This window comes from Curcuma longa, chromosome 2 (assembly GCF_044706935.1).
Source record: "Curcuma longa cultivar G26 ecotype Majalengka, Jawa Barat chromosome 2, ITB_CL_G26_1.1, whole genome shotgun sequence".
Lineage (NCBI taxonomy): Eukaryota > Viridiplantae > Streptophyta > Magnoliopsida > Zingiberales > Zingiberaceae > Curcuma > Curcuma longa.
The window spans coordinates 6,721,106-6,733,648 of record NC_133862.1 but is presented as its reverse complement, the minus strand read 5'-3'; the positions used below and the strand labels follow the sequence as shown (position 1 = coordinate 6,733,648).

Below are 12,543 nucleotides of genomic sequence, written 5' to 3'. Positions count from 1 at the left end.
AACCTAATACTCCATAATTAGACTCTAATAATAGAAAGTCCTTTTTTATTATTATTTTTTTAAAGGACTCGAATCAAATACACTTCACAAATTCATTCCTCTTTGCCAACTCACAACTTAATGAACTTTGTTGTACCATAACACAAAATTAGTCTTTCTCTAAAGCATAAAACCACAAGAAAATTAGCAATTAATTAATGTTAATTAATGAAAAAGCAATTCTCTAAATTCCACAATCTCTTCCTTGAACAAGAACACATCAAGAACAAGAGCAAAAATGGTTCTTTGGTGGTGAAATGTGTGGAACTTCATAACAAAATCAGGTACATATATTTCAATCCCTTTCAATTTAGAAAGAAAAAGATTGTGTTGATCTTTACCTATGTTTCGATCGTATTTCTACGATAGGTGATGGCTAAGAATGAAGGACAGAGCACCCCCGAGCGAGTAAGTTTCGTGCCAAATCATTCATCTTCTTATCGAGAATTTTAGTATTTAGCCCTCTTCGAATAAGAATCATTGTATCCTCCTCGATTTGTAATTCTACGACCGCTACTAATGGACTTGTACACGGTATAGGAAATTGTTTTGGAGCTCAAAGTGTACATACACTGCAAAGCTTGTGCAAGAACAGTATTGAAGGCTCTAAAAGGAATCAAAGGCATGAACTCATCGTTACCTTCTCTAAATACCCCCTCGTAAATTTGCAATTTTACGATCAGTCCTTTCGTTCAGGTGTGAAGAGTATCAAGGTAGGCATGGAACCCAACCAGGCAATTGTGGCCGGTTCGATCGAGCCAAAGGAGGTGGTGAAGAAGCTCAAGAAGAAGACTGGAAAGGTAGCAGAAATTATTAGCATTCAGAATGTGGATGAAACAGTTGAGGCTAATGAGAGCGAGAATGCAGAAACTGATGATCAAGAAGTTCCCTTTGATGGTTACTTATATCAGGCAAACTGTGTGACAGAGATGTTTAGTGATGAAAACCCTAATTCTTGTTCAATTCTTTAAGGTCTGTAGATGCTGCTGAACTCATATAGTTGGTTAAGTTTGCATTAGAATTGTCTAAATTTCAGCTTCGATATGGCTTGTTGGGATACAAAGTTTCAACCACCAAATTTGATCTGATCTGAGTGCCGAGAAAATAGAGACGAAGAACACAAGTATCTAACACAGAATACAAATATATAGATCTCAACAACATCTATAGGAACCAATCACATTGTTTAATAAACAATGGACAAACAGCTCTTCATGGATCACAAATCTTATAGAGGACCCCTTTATAGTCGGCTGTTGATGATGAAGCAGCTATTAATGGCTGAGATCTTCATCCAATCTAACAGTTGAAAGGAATTCCTACATAAAATTTGTATTTCATATCGAGATTGATGAGGATTGACCTTCGACGTGACTAGAGCTTTCATTGGGTCAACGATTTCATGTCTCTGAACTGATGAATGCTGCCTAGATCCATATGCTGCTGTATGCTTCCTCTATTGCCCTCCTCTTGCTCAGCTCAATTGTCCATCCACCAGCTCTGGCTCCCCTCTCGGCTTGCAGCTTCATTGTCTCCTCCTCGGCTGCATACCCTTGCATAGGATCCGATGGAGCCCCGACGGGGATTGGCTGCGGTGCCATGCCAGTAGGGCGCGGTTGCATAAGCCCGCCCGGAACAGCAGCGGGTGCATACTGTCCTTGATTGGCAAGGCTAACTGCTTGAGTACTTGGTCCAGCTCCCTGATGGTTCAGAATTTGATTACAGTCTCATTACGATCTCAAGCTAACAAAAGCAAGGGCATCTTTTTCTTGAAATGTTTCCACAAGTTTGTCTCAAAATGCTTCGACAAAAACAAAATGCATGGGTATAAATTCCTGCAGGAGGCATCAAAAAATACTAGCACATACTGGCAAAAGTTAGTACATGCTAGTAGCAATATGGTATATTTTGCTATGAAACAAAATCTAAGATTTTTTTTTTATTAAAGGCATGCCATTTAAAAAGATTTTTAATGATAGGATTGGATTCCTCGCAAGGAATTTTTATGCAATAGTTGGGATATGAATTCTTGAATTCACAATTTTTAGTTATACATAACCATCGAATACCACATTATATCATCTAGTTCCATTTAGTCTAAGAAACATAAGAAATGAATTAGCTATTAGTTAAAAGAGGATTAGCCTGCTTTAAGCATTTATCATTACAATAGGTGTCAAATAAAGTGCAGTGATGTATGCAGCAGAAAGATTGAACCTTGTTCAAACCTGACCTGGTCAATTTGATTCGGCACTCGCCAATTAGTTTCATTGTGATCTCAGTATTCCCTCCCTGTGGTTAAGGTAATGGCTTTCTATCTCCCATGAAAAACTAAAAGCTCTCTTCGCATTATCTATCTATACAAAAGATGGAAGTGCAAAACCCTTTGGTGTCCCTTTCAATCAACAATTGAGACCCCAAAATTCCCCTCCCCGGGGTTAAGGTAACAACTCTAGGTTGGCTAGCTCCCATATTATAATAGTTGGTATAGACAAGGTTCAGGAACGACTTCAAGCTGAAGGGTGATTTACTAGCAATTCTGACTTCAGGCAGGCTGTCCTCTCTCCCCTAAAAGAGCCTTCCTATCTTGGGATATGTCCTAAGCTATAAAGCGTGGTTTGATCAAGATTATTTTTTTCTTCCAAAAGTACCAAAAATGAGCATGACATTGTTAGGACAGATATCAGATAAAAATAACAAATGTGTATGGATCTAGGTGTCAAACACATCAGTCTGATTAACAGAGTTGATGATAATAACTATCATAACCGGTTTATGCACAACTCACCACATCAGCTGGATCAGCTTGGCCAACATTTTGACTTGCCCTTAATGCTGCAGCTAATTCTTCAGCCTGTGCAAGAGTATTACGATATAAGAGTAATTTATGGATAATAGGTAATAAGAAAGTGTCTATCATTTAAGTTAATCATATTATATAGAATATGACAGAAGATCAAGACCAAAATCTGAACACAAATTTAGACCAAGAAAAAATAAATAGTCAAAATACCTTGCGTGCTCGGGAATTGACGATTTGTTCAGCATTTTCTTCTTGGTATTTAGCAATTTTCGCTTCAATAGCAGTCACATCGATTCCTTCAATTAGGTTACAAGCTACTTCCAAAAGGTAACCAAAGCCAATTAACCAACAGGTTAGACAAATAAATGTACAGAAAAAGATGAATCGACGCATACTCATGTCCTCAACTTCCTCCAAGTAGTCATTGTACTCCCTAAGAGATGGGAAGTCTTCTTCCTGCTTATTAAATCTACAGAAGGGGGGAAACATTGCCCCAGATGTATTTTCTTAAGATAAAAATTCATACAGAGGTCAAAAAACTTTTGTGCATTTGCTCTTCATAAGCAGAAAATCATCCAAAGGGTCGATGAACTATTCAGAAATTAAACTGTAGAAAAATATTTAATCCAAAACTCTAATACTTAGTACTAAACTAAAAATGAAGAAGAAACTTCCTGGAATGTATACTTATAAAATCCTGATCAGATCTGATATATGAGAATAAAGAAAAGAAATATGTATGTATGTTATAATGCACACTATATTACTTTCTTCTTATTGTCATCGAGGAGTTTCACTGAGCCAAAAGTGAAAGAATGGTAGCACCAGAAATAAAGAACAGGAGATACCAAAGTGTTGACACAGCTAATCTTAGAAAAAAGCAGACTATGACAGTATGGGCACACAAGAAAAAAGCTCTGCATCTTCAGTATGAGATTATATCCTAGATATAAACATGCTATTCATACATAACAATTTTCATAAGAAAAATAGAAATAAATAATCATATAATAAGATGGTTGCAGAAATAATTAAGGACAGGAAGTGTGCATCTCTAAGCATCCAACATATGTTCCTTAGCTTTATGTGCGTGAGAAAGTTTGAGTAGTTTTGATGAAAACCGATTAATGAGGTAAGATGGAGTGAAAACCACTTCTCCTAATATAGATTAGGAAAGGTGATCGTGAAGAACATCAATGCATGGGTGAGTTAAAGTAAATGCCGGCTCTTTCTCTCAACTACAACATTTTGTTGGGGAGATAAGGACAAGTATTTTGATAAAGGGCAATTACTAGGAAAACTCCTAGGTCATAAATTCATATTAGAACGTCCACCGTATATTTTCTCTGGAATCTAGACAACCTCTGATCTCAATCTATCATTTTGACATAGTGTTCTTGAAAATGCACATTCTTCAAACTTACTCAAACCTATGGAGCTAAAGTATTCATATCTAATTTGTTCTTGTACCATACCCTGTTTGAAGAAATTATTCCATATTTCAAATGTGATTGCCTTCAGATTCTGCACTAAAAGAGAAAAACAAAAAAAATCCAACCGGACCTTTATTTACAGTGAGAAATTCTGGAAGCTATGGAGGTTAGAAATTATACTTACATGTTGGCGATCCTCCTTCGAATGGCCATTTCTTTAGCCCAAGCATTGGTTCCCGAGGCGACCACCATCTCTATGCCGCCGCCACACGCAAAAAGGAAAGACTTTTATTGATGGAGATCGATGGAGTAGCGAGGAGAGCGCAGATGGAATCGAAGAGAACGCTTGGATCAGAAGACCAGCGCTCGGATTCGACGGCGAAGGAGATCGATCTGGGAGTGAGGAAGCAGACAGGGCAGGCGAAGCGGCGAGAAAAGGGAAGCGCCGGAAAACACGGTTGGGATGGTGTTAAGTAAGCCGATAGGGATTCAATAATTGGGCCCTAATTGGGCCCGAAAGCGTTGATTATTGGGCCTATCAACTAATTTACCTTTTTTTCACAATAAAGCACGCACAGGTTGGCACGGTCAAGGGGTCGTCGTCTTCCTCGTCAAACGAAATGGAGCTCTCGGCGCCTCCTCGCGGCCTCCTCTCCCTCCGCCGCCCCTTCGTCAGCGCCTCCACTTCGCCCCTCCTCGCCCTACACTTCCCTTGCCCCATTCCGACTAAGCCTCTGCTTTCGTCCCGCTGGTCCGAGCCCAGCCCAGGTTCGTCGCTCTGTTCTGGGTCTCAACCATCTCTCTTAGGGATTTAGTGTTCTTGTTCTTAGCGCTGCCTCAGATCTGTTCGATACGATTGAAACTGTATGGATCGTTTTATGTTTGATTTTGATCCAGGATTTCGCGATCCTGGAGCTTGTCCGCTGCGGGCTACTGTCTCCGATGAGGAGATCTCCACGGCCGTTGTGGTGGACGATGATGCCCCGAAGCGGGTCGAAGGCCCATCGTTCCTGATGAACTCGAACTCATCCGGAGAAGATAATCCGGATGGCGGCGAAGTGGTTGATGAATCTACAGACTGGCCTTTGTCTAAGTTCGATATAAAGGTATATGTTTTAGTTATAGGGTTCTCTTTTTGCACCATGAATTGTTGATTTTTTTTCTCAGTGTAACTGTTTCATTGTGGCTTAAGTCAGTTAGTGCTTGTGCATCAATTATGCTAAATTTAGGTAGATAAGTTAGCTTAACAAGCTCGTGAAGCTACAATCTAGTGAAAAGAAAGAATGGTAGCTATGCCTGAAATATGACGATACTTGAAATGAGTAGTACCAAATCATGTTAGGAACTTCCATGGTGGCGTAATGCTTAGGTCCTGTGTGCTTTGGCCAACACCAGCTTCAAGATACTTAATTGCTGCAAAGAACCTCCTCTAAGGTATTTAAATTAAGTATCAGAATACAAGTATTAGATTAAACAATAATGAGAAGAAACTTTCTTCTTCCTTTTCTTCATTATAGTATCTGTGCGCAGCATGATTAGCATTGTTTACTGTGACTGCTCTCGTGGGTTAGCAGCATATATTTTGTGTCTTGATGTGAAGAAGCTGTATATGTGATTGTTTTGTAACGGACTTCATTATCTACATATAATTGTTTTTTAATGAATTGAATGGTTGTTGTCTGAATGAAACTTCAGAGCTCAGACCTCTTGTTACCTGTTTTTTTTTCGTTTCAGTTTCAGTCCTATCAATAGTTTGTTGTGGTATCCATTCTTCTCACAAAATTACCAAGTGTTGGTTTTCGTGTTAGCAGTGATATCTGGTTGTTTCCTTGTTAATTATGTGATTGTAGAGGTGTCTCATTTCATTGAGGTGTTGATTCAGTTAGTGCTTCTGTGGATCGATTCTGGCTGGAGAATGTAAATGTTAAGATGAGTGATCCAAGAAATCTATATCCACCCGATTTTTCAAAAATGCCACAAGTTAAAGAAGCATGTCAAGACTTAAAATATGTCTTTTCCCCTCCTTTGTCTATTTGCATGACCTTTTGAGTTTTAGGCACACTTTTTAGTGTTTCTTCAGTTGGAATGAAGATTTTGTGCATTTAAACAGACTTCGGTTGGAATTCAGTGGAGTTTATACAATCTTTATGAAAGCCTGATTCATTATGCTTCACGGTTGCCTGCTGTGGCTACTAAATCAGACTTATATTAAAGGACCGACGAGTTAACAACCATTGACATGGAAGATATGTGGTTGTCATGGATTTGTGTGTGTCTGTATCTTCCATCAGTAATCCTACATCTTTTACTGTCTGAATTGACTCGAGGATTTAGGAAATGATATTTGTTGATAATAAGCAAGGATTTAGAAAATTTTGCTTCTATATGTTTTGGTTTTAATCAAAATTTTGAGAAAACTTGTGTAATTCAACATAATATTTTATGGAACTCAACCAAGTAATTTCCTCCAGCTTTCCTTCATGAAATGAAAGACTGAAACAAACAGGTACAAATGGCTGTAATTTTGTGATCTATTGGTGATTTACTAACTGTATTGACATGTAGCCAATACTTTGGCATTGTTGTTTTGAATGTTATTTCACAATCCTTTATCCTTGTACATTCTGGGGTTTTAATAGCTCACACGAATCATTCTATTGTGCCGCAGATGGATTCTGAAGACACTTATCCCATCCTCTTCTTCGGCGCCGGTTCTCTTTTTGCACTCTGGATTTCATCTGCTGTTATTTCCGCACTCGATTCAGTACCTGTGGTATTCTTTCCTTTCCGAGTTATATTGTTAAACAAACTAGTTATGCTATTACAAAACTGATTGGATTAACACAAACTACCTCATGAACCAGGTTCCTCAGGTTCTCGAAGTTATCGGCCTCGGCTTCGCGGTTTGGTTCACCTCAAGATATTTCATCTTCAAGGTACATTTCCCCCCTTTTGTTCTATGGCCTTTTTGTTTCTCCAAATCCTAAAACCACTGATAAATTTGCAGGAAAACAGGGATGAATTTTTCTCCAAGCTTCAAGATGTCAAGGAGAGGATACTAGGCCCCAGTGATGATTGAAACAATGAGTTTTCTTTACCATCGTGCGTTCTGTCAACTACAGCTACTTGTTTAGTTCTTAGTTTTTGCTCGACAGGACTAAAGGCTGGTTCAACCAGTTAACTCGGACCAGGGATCCATCATTTCAACTGAAATAATAGGAACATGCCCGGTTTAATAGAAATTGGGCCGATTCTATCGGAATAGTCCCTTGTGACTCAGCATTTTCTGGTTCAAAATCGGTTCCAATTTGATGTATATTTTGCTATGCCGCGCGACACTCCCATCCGTGACTCGTGCGCACCGTCCCGCTTCTGCTGCCGTTGCCGCCTCGTCCGGCCACCGCCGGCCGCCGGACCGGGTGCGTTTGACGCGCCAGTCGTCGGTGCACCACTCGGTGCCGGATTCTGGCCACTATTCAGCCGAAATCTGGTGTTGGGCGGTGCGCCAGCGAGTGGCGCTTCCATCTTGCCCGGGGCGGCGGCCGGCGGTGGCTGGACGAGGCAGCGGCAGCCGGCGGTGATGCGCACGAGTCACGGACGCGTCGCGGACGAGGAGGCGCGCAAGGTAGCAGGACTGTTTTTGAATAATCCATTTCTATTAGAAAGTTTAAATAAAAATTTATAAAACTATTAATCAAATTCAACCTACAAACAGGAACTCAGTTACTGGCTGGCTGGCAGTCACATAACACTAGAAAGAAAAAAAAATCAAAAGAAAATTGAATTTGGGTGATAAATGTGAATTTTTTTAAGAAATTGATCAGCAGTGTCTGTCGCGCCTTATTGGCCGTCCATCGTGGAACGGACGGATGTGAGGCGACTTAAAAATCCTTGAGGAGCTTGCGCACCTGCTCGAGCGTGACGAAGAGGATGACGGTGAAGGGTCCCTGGCGGATCACGGTGGGCACGAAGCCCTTGTAGAACGCCGCCACCCCCTCTGTCCTCGCCGTCTTCACCGCGCAGTCCAACGCCCCCGCGTACGGCGGCGGCGCACCCTCCTCCACCTTCATGTTCATCACCCGCGTTTTGATCACGTCCACTGGGTTCGACGCCGCCGCCGCCACCAGCCCCGCCGTGAAGCTCGCCGCCACGTGAGTGCCCAGACCGTCCGCCTTCGGCCCCCTACGCCGCAGGATCGCCTCCTTCGCCTGGTCGTACGTCGCTAGCTGCGCCGCCGTTACGATCATCGCCCGGTTCACCGTCAGCCCCGCGCCCCGCCACAGTTTGCCCACTCCCTCCTCCCTCGCCATCCGCCCCACCGCGTCCACTACGCTCCGATAGTTCCGGCGCTGCTCGGGAGGGAGGCGGCCGTCGGCCTGCATCCGGACCATCGCGACGTCGGCAGGGTTCCCCACCGCGGCGCCGATCGCTCCGGATATCAGCCCCGCCGCGACCTTCCGGTGCAGCGGAAGCGTCCCGCCCTCCTCCGACCACCGCGTCTTGAACATGTCGTAGAGCCCCATCCGGGTGGTGGAGTAGAGGCTCTGCCGCAGGACGGTGGCGGAGACGCCGGAAAAGAGCCCCACGGGGCCCTCGGCGCGGAGAATCTGCCCGCAGACGGCGACTGGCCCGGGCCGGCGCGGCAGCGGCGGAAAGGGGGGAATTTGCTGGGGGGCTGCGGAGGCGGAGGCGCCGCCGTAGACAGGGACGGTGGGGCGGAGGGCGGCGGAGGCGGACTCGCCCTGGAGCTGCATTCGGACCTTAATGAGGTCGAGGGGGTGGGTGGAGCAACCGGCGACGATGGCGGCTATGCCTCCTTCCACGAATCCTTTCAATCCCATCGCGATCGATCACCGAGACACTAAATTGCTGATCAAAATCGCTGCTTTAGGCATATATATATATATATATATATATATATATAGAATACTGCTATTCTGAGCGCCGAACGGTGAGCGACTCCTGCGCGCTGCCTACGTGGCTTTTCCACATCAGCATTAATTAAGCGCCGAAAAGCAACGCAGCTGAGTCTTATAGGGTTCTCGGTTTTTACACGTGCGTAGCACGTGCAAACTTTTCCCCCAAAACCCCATTCCCGCTCCCTCCGACCTGCGCCCGCCTCTTCTTCCTCATCCGACCGGCGCCCGCTCCCTCCTCCTCGTCGGCCCCCTCCTCCTCCTCGCCAAAAACCCTCGCTGCTCGAAGCCTCCGCCTCTTCTTCCTCCTCCGACCGGCGATTCCTCCTCCACCCGCGCTGCTCGAAGCCCCCGCCTCTTCTTCCTCCTTCGGCGATTCCTCCTCCAACCGCGCTGCTCGAAGCGCCGCCGCGCTCTGCTCTCTTCTCCCTCTGCTCGCCGTCGCGCCCTCTGCTCGCCTCTCCCTCTGCTCGCCGCCGCGCCCTCTGCTCGCCTCTCCCTCTCGTCGCCCCCTGTCGCCGCCCCATCGCCGCCGATCTCGCAGCTCGACGAGAGAGCTGACGACGTCGTCGCCTCTCGTCCTGAGAGAGCTCGTCGCCGGCGTCGCCTCCCCGTCCTGATCGCCGCCGTCGCCACGTCCCGTCATCTTCATTTAGGTTTTAGGGTTTCTAACCCTAAATCCCAAAAACGCCTATTGGGTTCATTGGGTTTTGTCAAGTAAAAAAGATCGATGAAGCATTCCTGATTTTTCGGATCCTGATGCAGGCCAAGATCGATCCAACTCCTCCCAGTTGTGCACTCCTTATCAATTACCTATGCAGGAGTTGGAAGCTAGAATCAGCATTGGATGTTATGTTCTACACCTTGGACACGGGATTCATCTTCGACATGCCAGTGGCAAATAGCTTGTTGAAGAAGCTCTGCCTGCGGAACAAGAAGGATGCTGCCCTAGAACTCGCAGAAAGGATGCATCTTTCGGGGTATGATATGTATGATTATCTCCGTCTCCGAGCAACCACAGAAATTCTGTTGTATGGCTGAGTGAGAGATGAATTGTGATGCTACACCTTGGACGAGTGATTGATAACCATTGTTGAAGTAGACATTTGTGGGTTTCTGCAAGCCACATCCACTTTCTGTAACATTAATAAGGAACTGGTTATTGAAAAAATATATATGATTTCGAGTTTTGTTGCCCATGAGTTTATTCTTTTTGCCTGAGGCTTCATTTTTCAAACAAGTAGAACCAAATAACTAACACAACTTGATATGCTGGACAAAACAATGACTTGTGGAAGTAATTCACATCAAAGTTAAAACCAGAATTTTGGATGAGCTAATTTTAAAGATTTTTTTGTTCATCAAGAGTAACTAATAATATAAATTCTGAACAATGTTTGAATCATCTCACTCGTATTTATTCATCCAAATAAAGTTAGATAAGCAATGAAAAAAGAACAAGTCATCTGTTTCAATGGGACATGAGATATCTACAATTACAATTAGCTGAAACCATCATGAACACATGCATCACTGATAGCTCAAATTCATGGAACTGAGCATCACTAACAAGAGACTAAGAGCAACGCTGGCAACATTTGTTGATTGACTGCTTGATGGAGTAGCTGTCGGAGGAGCAACGGCCGATGACTTTTCTGAGAGGTTGGCCACTGGTAGTAGTGCTGGATCTTGAATGTCCGAAACTTGAAGAGTAGGGGCAGGAGCTTCGGTCAAGGGAAAGAAGGACATTTTAAAGCCTTTTTATCTTCTAATTCCCATGAAGATAGAAGGTCAACTCCTCACGATGCTCACTAACAACAGCTCGAACGACATCACCGATGGACACCATGCCGATCATGCTTTTCTTGTCGACCACTGGGATGTGCCTAATGCGATTCTCTAGAAATGCAAAAGATATCAATGTGATAGTTTAGTCACTCTATCGACAAAATCTTGCTTGAGGAAGATAAAGAGACCTGTCATCAGCTGCATTGCTTGCAGAACCTTAGTGTCTGGAGTCACTGTGATCAGTTTGTTCTGGATATAAGAAAAGAATTCCCATGAGATTGGAAGCAAAAGAACAAAATCTTGAAATAATACTACTACTCAATTCAAAATTTTCAGATATTATCTGTACAACTTGAGATTGAAATTCTCATGTTTAAGTAGAGTTAAAAATTTTCTTCACAAGGTTGGGTTTAGAGAAAGTTTAGATCGCCTTGTAGAAATGTTAAAAATGCTAAACTTATAGGATGTTAAAAATCAACTGCTCTTGTAGGATGTTAAAAATGTCTAAACTTATTTCCCTATAGTCGGAAATTGATAGATTGTATCATTTATTTAGGCTTCCTTTGCATACATATAAACTTGTGCCACTTTGTATTATAAATGGCATCACTGCTTGCTGCAAATCTGTCTTATATCAGTAGAAGAATGCAATTATGGAAAAGTAGAGAGAGCTGACATACACATTGGACCATCACACAATTGATTTGCATCAAGTAAATGATTGTGTTTGAGATTATGTAATTATCAAAATGTTATGAAAATAAGTTTCAGGATAATTAGATAATGTTTAACTTAATTGAGATTTTGACATACACTCAGTTGTACAAAAGATTGCCATAAAAATTGAAGCTGCCAAAGAATTTCAGAAAATCATCTACCCAGTTGAATCTACAGGAGCAACTGTAGAATTGAGAAATTTACCAACTGGAAAATATCTTATGATTTCACATAATTGTTTAGCTTTATCCATGCACCTATGAGCATTATATAATTGCATGAGCACATTTAATACCATTTCACCAACAAAAACAAACATGGACAACCAATTACCTCTCTCAGTAACAATTCCAGCAAATGCCTTCTCTTCTCCGGTCTCACCACCACTAAAGATCCAACATTGTGTTGTGTCATCTAGAAACAGAAGAGCATAAGCCATCAGTTAAAACTAGTTAAAGCTGGATGGTAATCCCAAACAAGATGACACAAAGGCCATTTACAGATTTCACAGCATCATAAACAGTGTCATCAGTTGTGCACCACAGCCAGGAACCATCAGCACTCTTCCCTTTAGCTGTAAGAATATCCATGATAGTTGTGCTTTCAAATCCATGCTCTTCCAACCGTGTAGACGAAACTGACTCAAAACGCGCAAACACAGTAGGTAACATTGATGGGTTCCCACGCATGTGTTGGCGATGGGGCGGCGACGAGGGGCGACGAGAGGGAGAGGCGAGCAGAGGGCGCGGCGGCGAGCAGAGGGAGAAGAGAGCAGAGCGCGGCGGCGCTTCGAGCAGCGCGGTTGGAGGAGGAATCGCCGGAGGAGGAAGAAGGGGCGGGCGCCGGT

The 12,543-nt window shown here is 43.3% G+C and overlaps 4 protein-coding genes across 5 annotated transcripts; 1 reads left to right on the top strand and 3 right to left on the bottom strand.

Annotated features, from left to right (window-relative positions):
* Positions 1–1,149: 1,149 nt before the first annotated feature.
* LOC141821325 (uncharacterized) lies at positions 1,150–4,700 on the bottom strand. 2 transcript variants are annotated; one of them, XM_074708737.1, is made up of 5 exons: positions 4,460–4,700; positions 3,238–3,311; positions 3,053–3,159; positions 2,828–2,893; positions 1,150–1,739 (listed from the first exon to the last, which is right to left on the bottom strand). In XM_074708737.1, the coding sequence occupies exons 1-5, from the start codon at positions 4,525–4,527 to the stop codon at positions 1,467–1,469; spliced, it is 588 nt and encodes a 195-aa protein (XP_074564838.1). In that variant the 5' UTR covers positions 4,528–4,700; the 3' UTR covers positions 1,150–1,466. The 2 variants fall into 2 exon arrangements, with proteins under 2 accessions (XP_074564838.1, XP_074564839.1); XM_074708738.1 differs by having other exon boundaries at positions 1,151–1,739; positions 3,053–3,156.
* Positions 4,701–4,874: 174 nt separating this feature from the next.
* LOC141822163 (uncharacterized) lies at positions 4,875–7,591 on the top strand. Its single transcript, XM_074709594.1, has 5 exons — positions 4,875–5,043; positions 5,173–5,381; positions 6,944–7,048; positions 7,140–7,211; positions 7,283–7,591. Exons 1-5 carry the CDS (start codon positions 4,896–4,898, stop codon positions 7,352–7,354), a joined length of 606 nt encoding a protein of 201 aa, XP_074565695.1. The 5' UTR covers positions 4,875–4,895; the 3' UTR covers positions 7,355–7,591.
* A 565-nt stretch (positions 7,592–8,156) lies between these two features.
* Positions 8,157–9,116, bottom strand: LOC141822385 (mitochondrial uncoupling protein 5-like). Its single transcript, XM_074709833.1, has one exon. The coding sequence runs from the start codon at positions 9,114–9,116 to the stop codon at positions 8,157–8,159; it is 960 nt and encodes a 319-aa protein (XP_074565934.1).
* A 1,515-nt stretch (positions 9,117–10,631) lies between these two features.
* Positions 10,632–12,399, bottom strand: LOC141820935 (CBS domain-containing protein CBSX3, mitochondrial-like). Its single transcript, XM_074708303.1, has 4 exons — positions 12,197–12,399; positions 12,030–12,110; positions 11,168–11,228; positions 10,632–11,090 (listed from the first exon to the last, which is right to left on the bottom strand). Exons 1-4 carry the CDS (start codon positions 12,383–12,385, stop codon positions 10,960–10,962), a joined length of 462 nt encoding a protein of 153 aa, XP_074564404.1. The 5' UTR covers positions 12,386–12,399; the 3' UTR covers positions 10,632–10,959.
* Between the last annotated feature and the right edge of the window lie 144 nt (positions 12,400–12,543).

Bases quoted from the DNA above. Each gene is read 5' to 3' on its own strand.
- LOC141820935 (XM_074708303.1), bottom strand. From the start codon at position 12,385: ATGCGTGGGAACCCATCAATGTTACCTACTGTGTTTGCGCGTTTTGAG. The intron at 12,111-12,196 runs GTAAATGGCCTT...TTCTGTTTCTAG, and splicing joins TTTATGATGCTGTGAAATCT to ATGACACAACACAATGTTGG. The intron at 11,229-12,029 runs GTAATTGGTTGT...TCTTATATCCAG, and splicing joins TGGAATTGTTACTGAGAGAG to AACAAACTGATCACAGTGAC.
- LOC141822385 (XM_074709833.1), bottom strand. From the start codon at position 9,116: ATGGGATTGAAAGGATTCGTGGAAGGAGGCATAGCCGCCATCGTCGCC.
- LOC141821325 (XM_074708737.1), bottom strand. From the start codon at position 4,527: ATGGTGGTCGCCTCGGGAACCAATGCTTGGGCTAAAGAAATGGCCATT. The intron at 3,312-4,459 runs GTAAGTATAATT...CCCCTTCTGTAG, and splicing joins CGAAGGAGGATCGCCAACAT to ATTTAATAAGCAGGAAGAAG. The intron at 2,894-3,052 runs GTATTTTGACTA...ACTCTTGCACAG, and splicing joins TCAATTCCCGAGCACGCAAG to GCTGAAGAATTAGCTGCAGC.
- LOC141822163 (XM_074709594.1), top strand. From the start codon at position 4,896: ATGGAGCTCTCGGCGCCTCCTCGCGGCCTCCTCTCCCTCCGCCGCCCC. The intron at 5,044-5,172 runs GTTCGTCGCTCT...ATTTTGATCCAG, and splicing joins CTGGTCCGAGCCCAGCCCAG to GATTTCGCGATCCTGGAGCT. The intron at 7,049-7,139 runs GTATTCTTTCCT...CTCATGAACCAG, and splicing joins CACTCGATTCAGTACCTGTG to GTTCCTCAGGTTCTCGAAGT.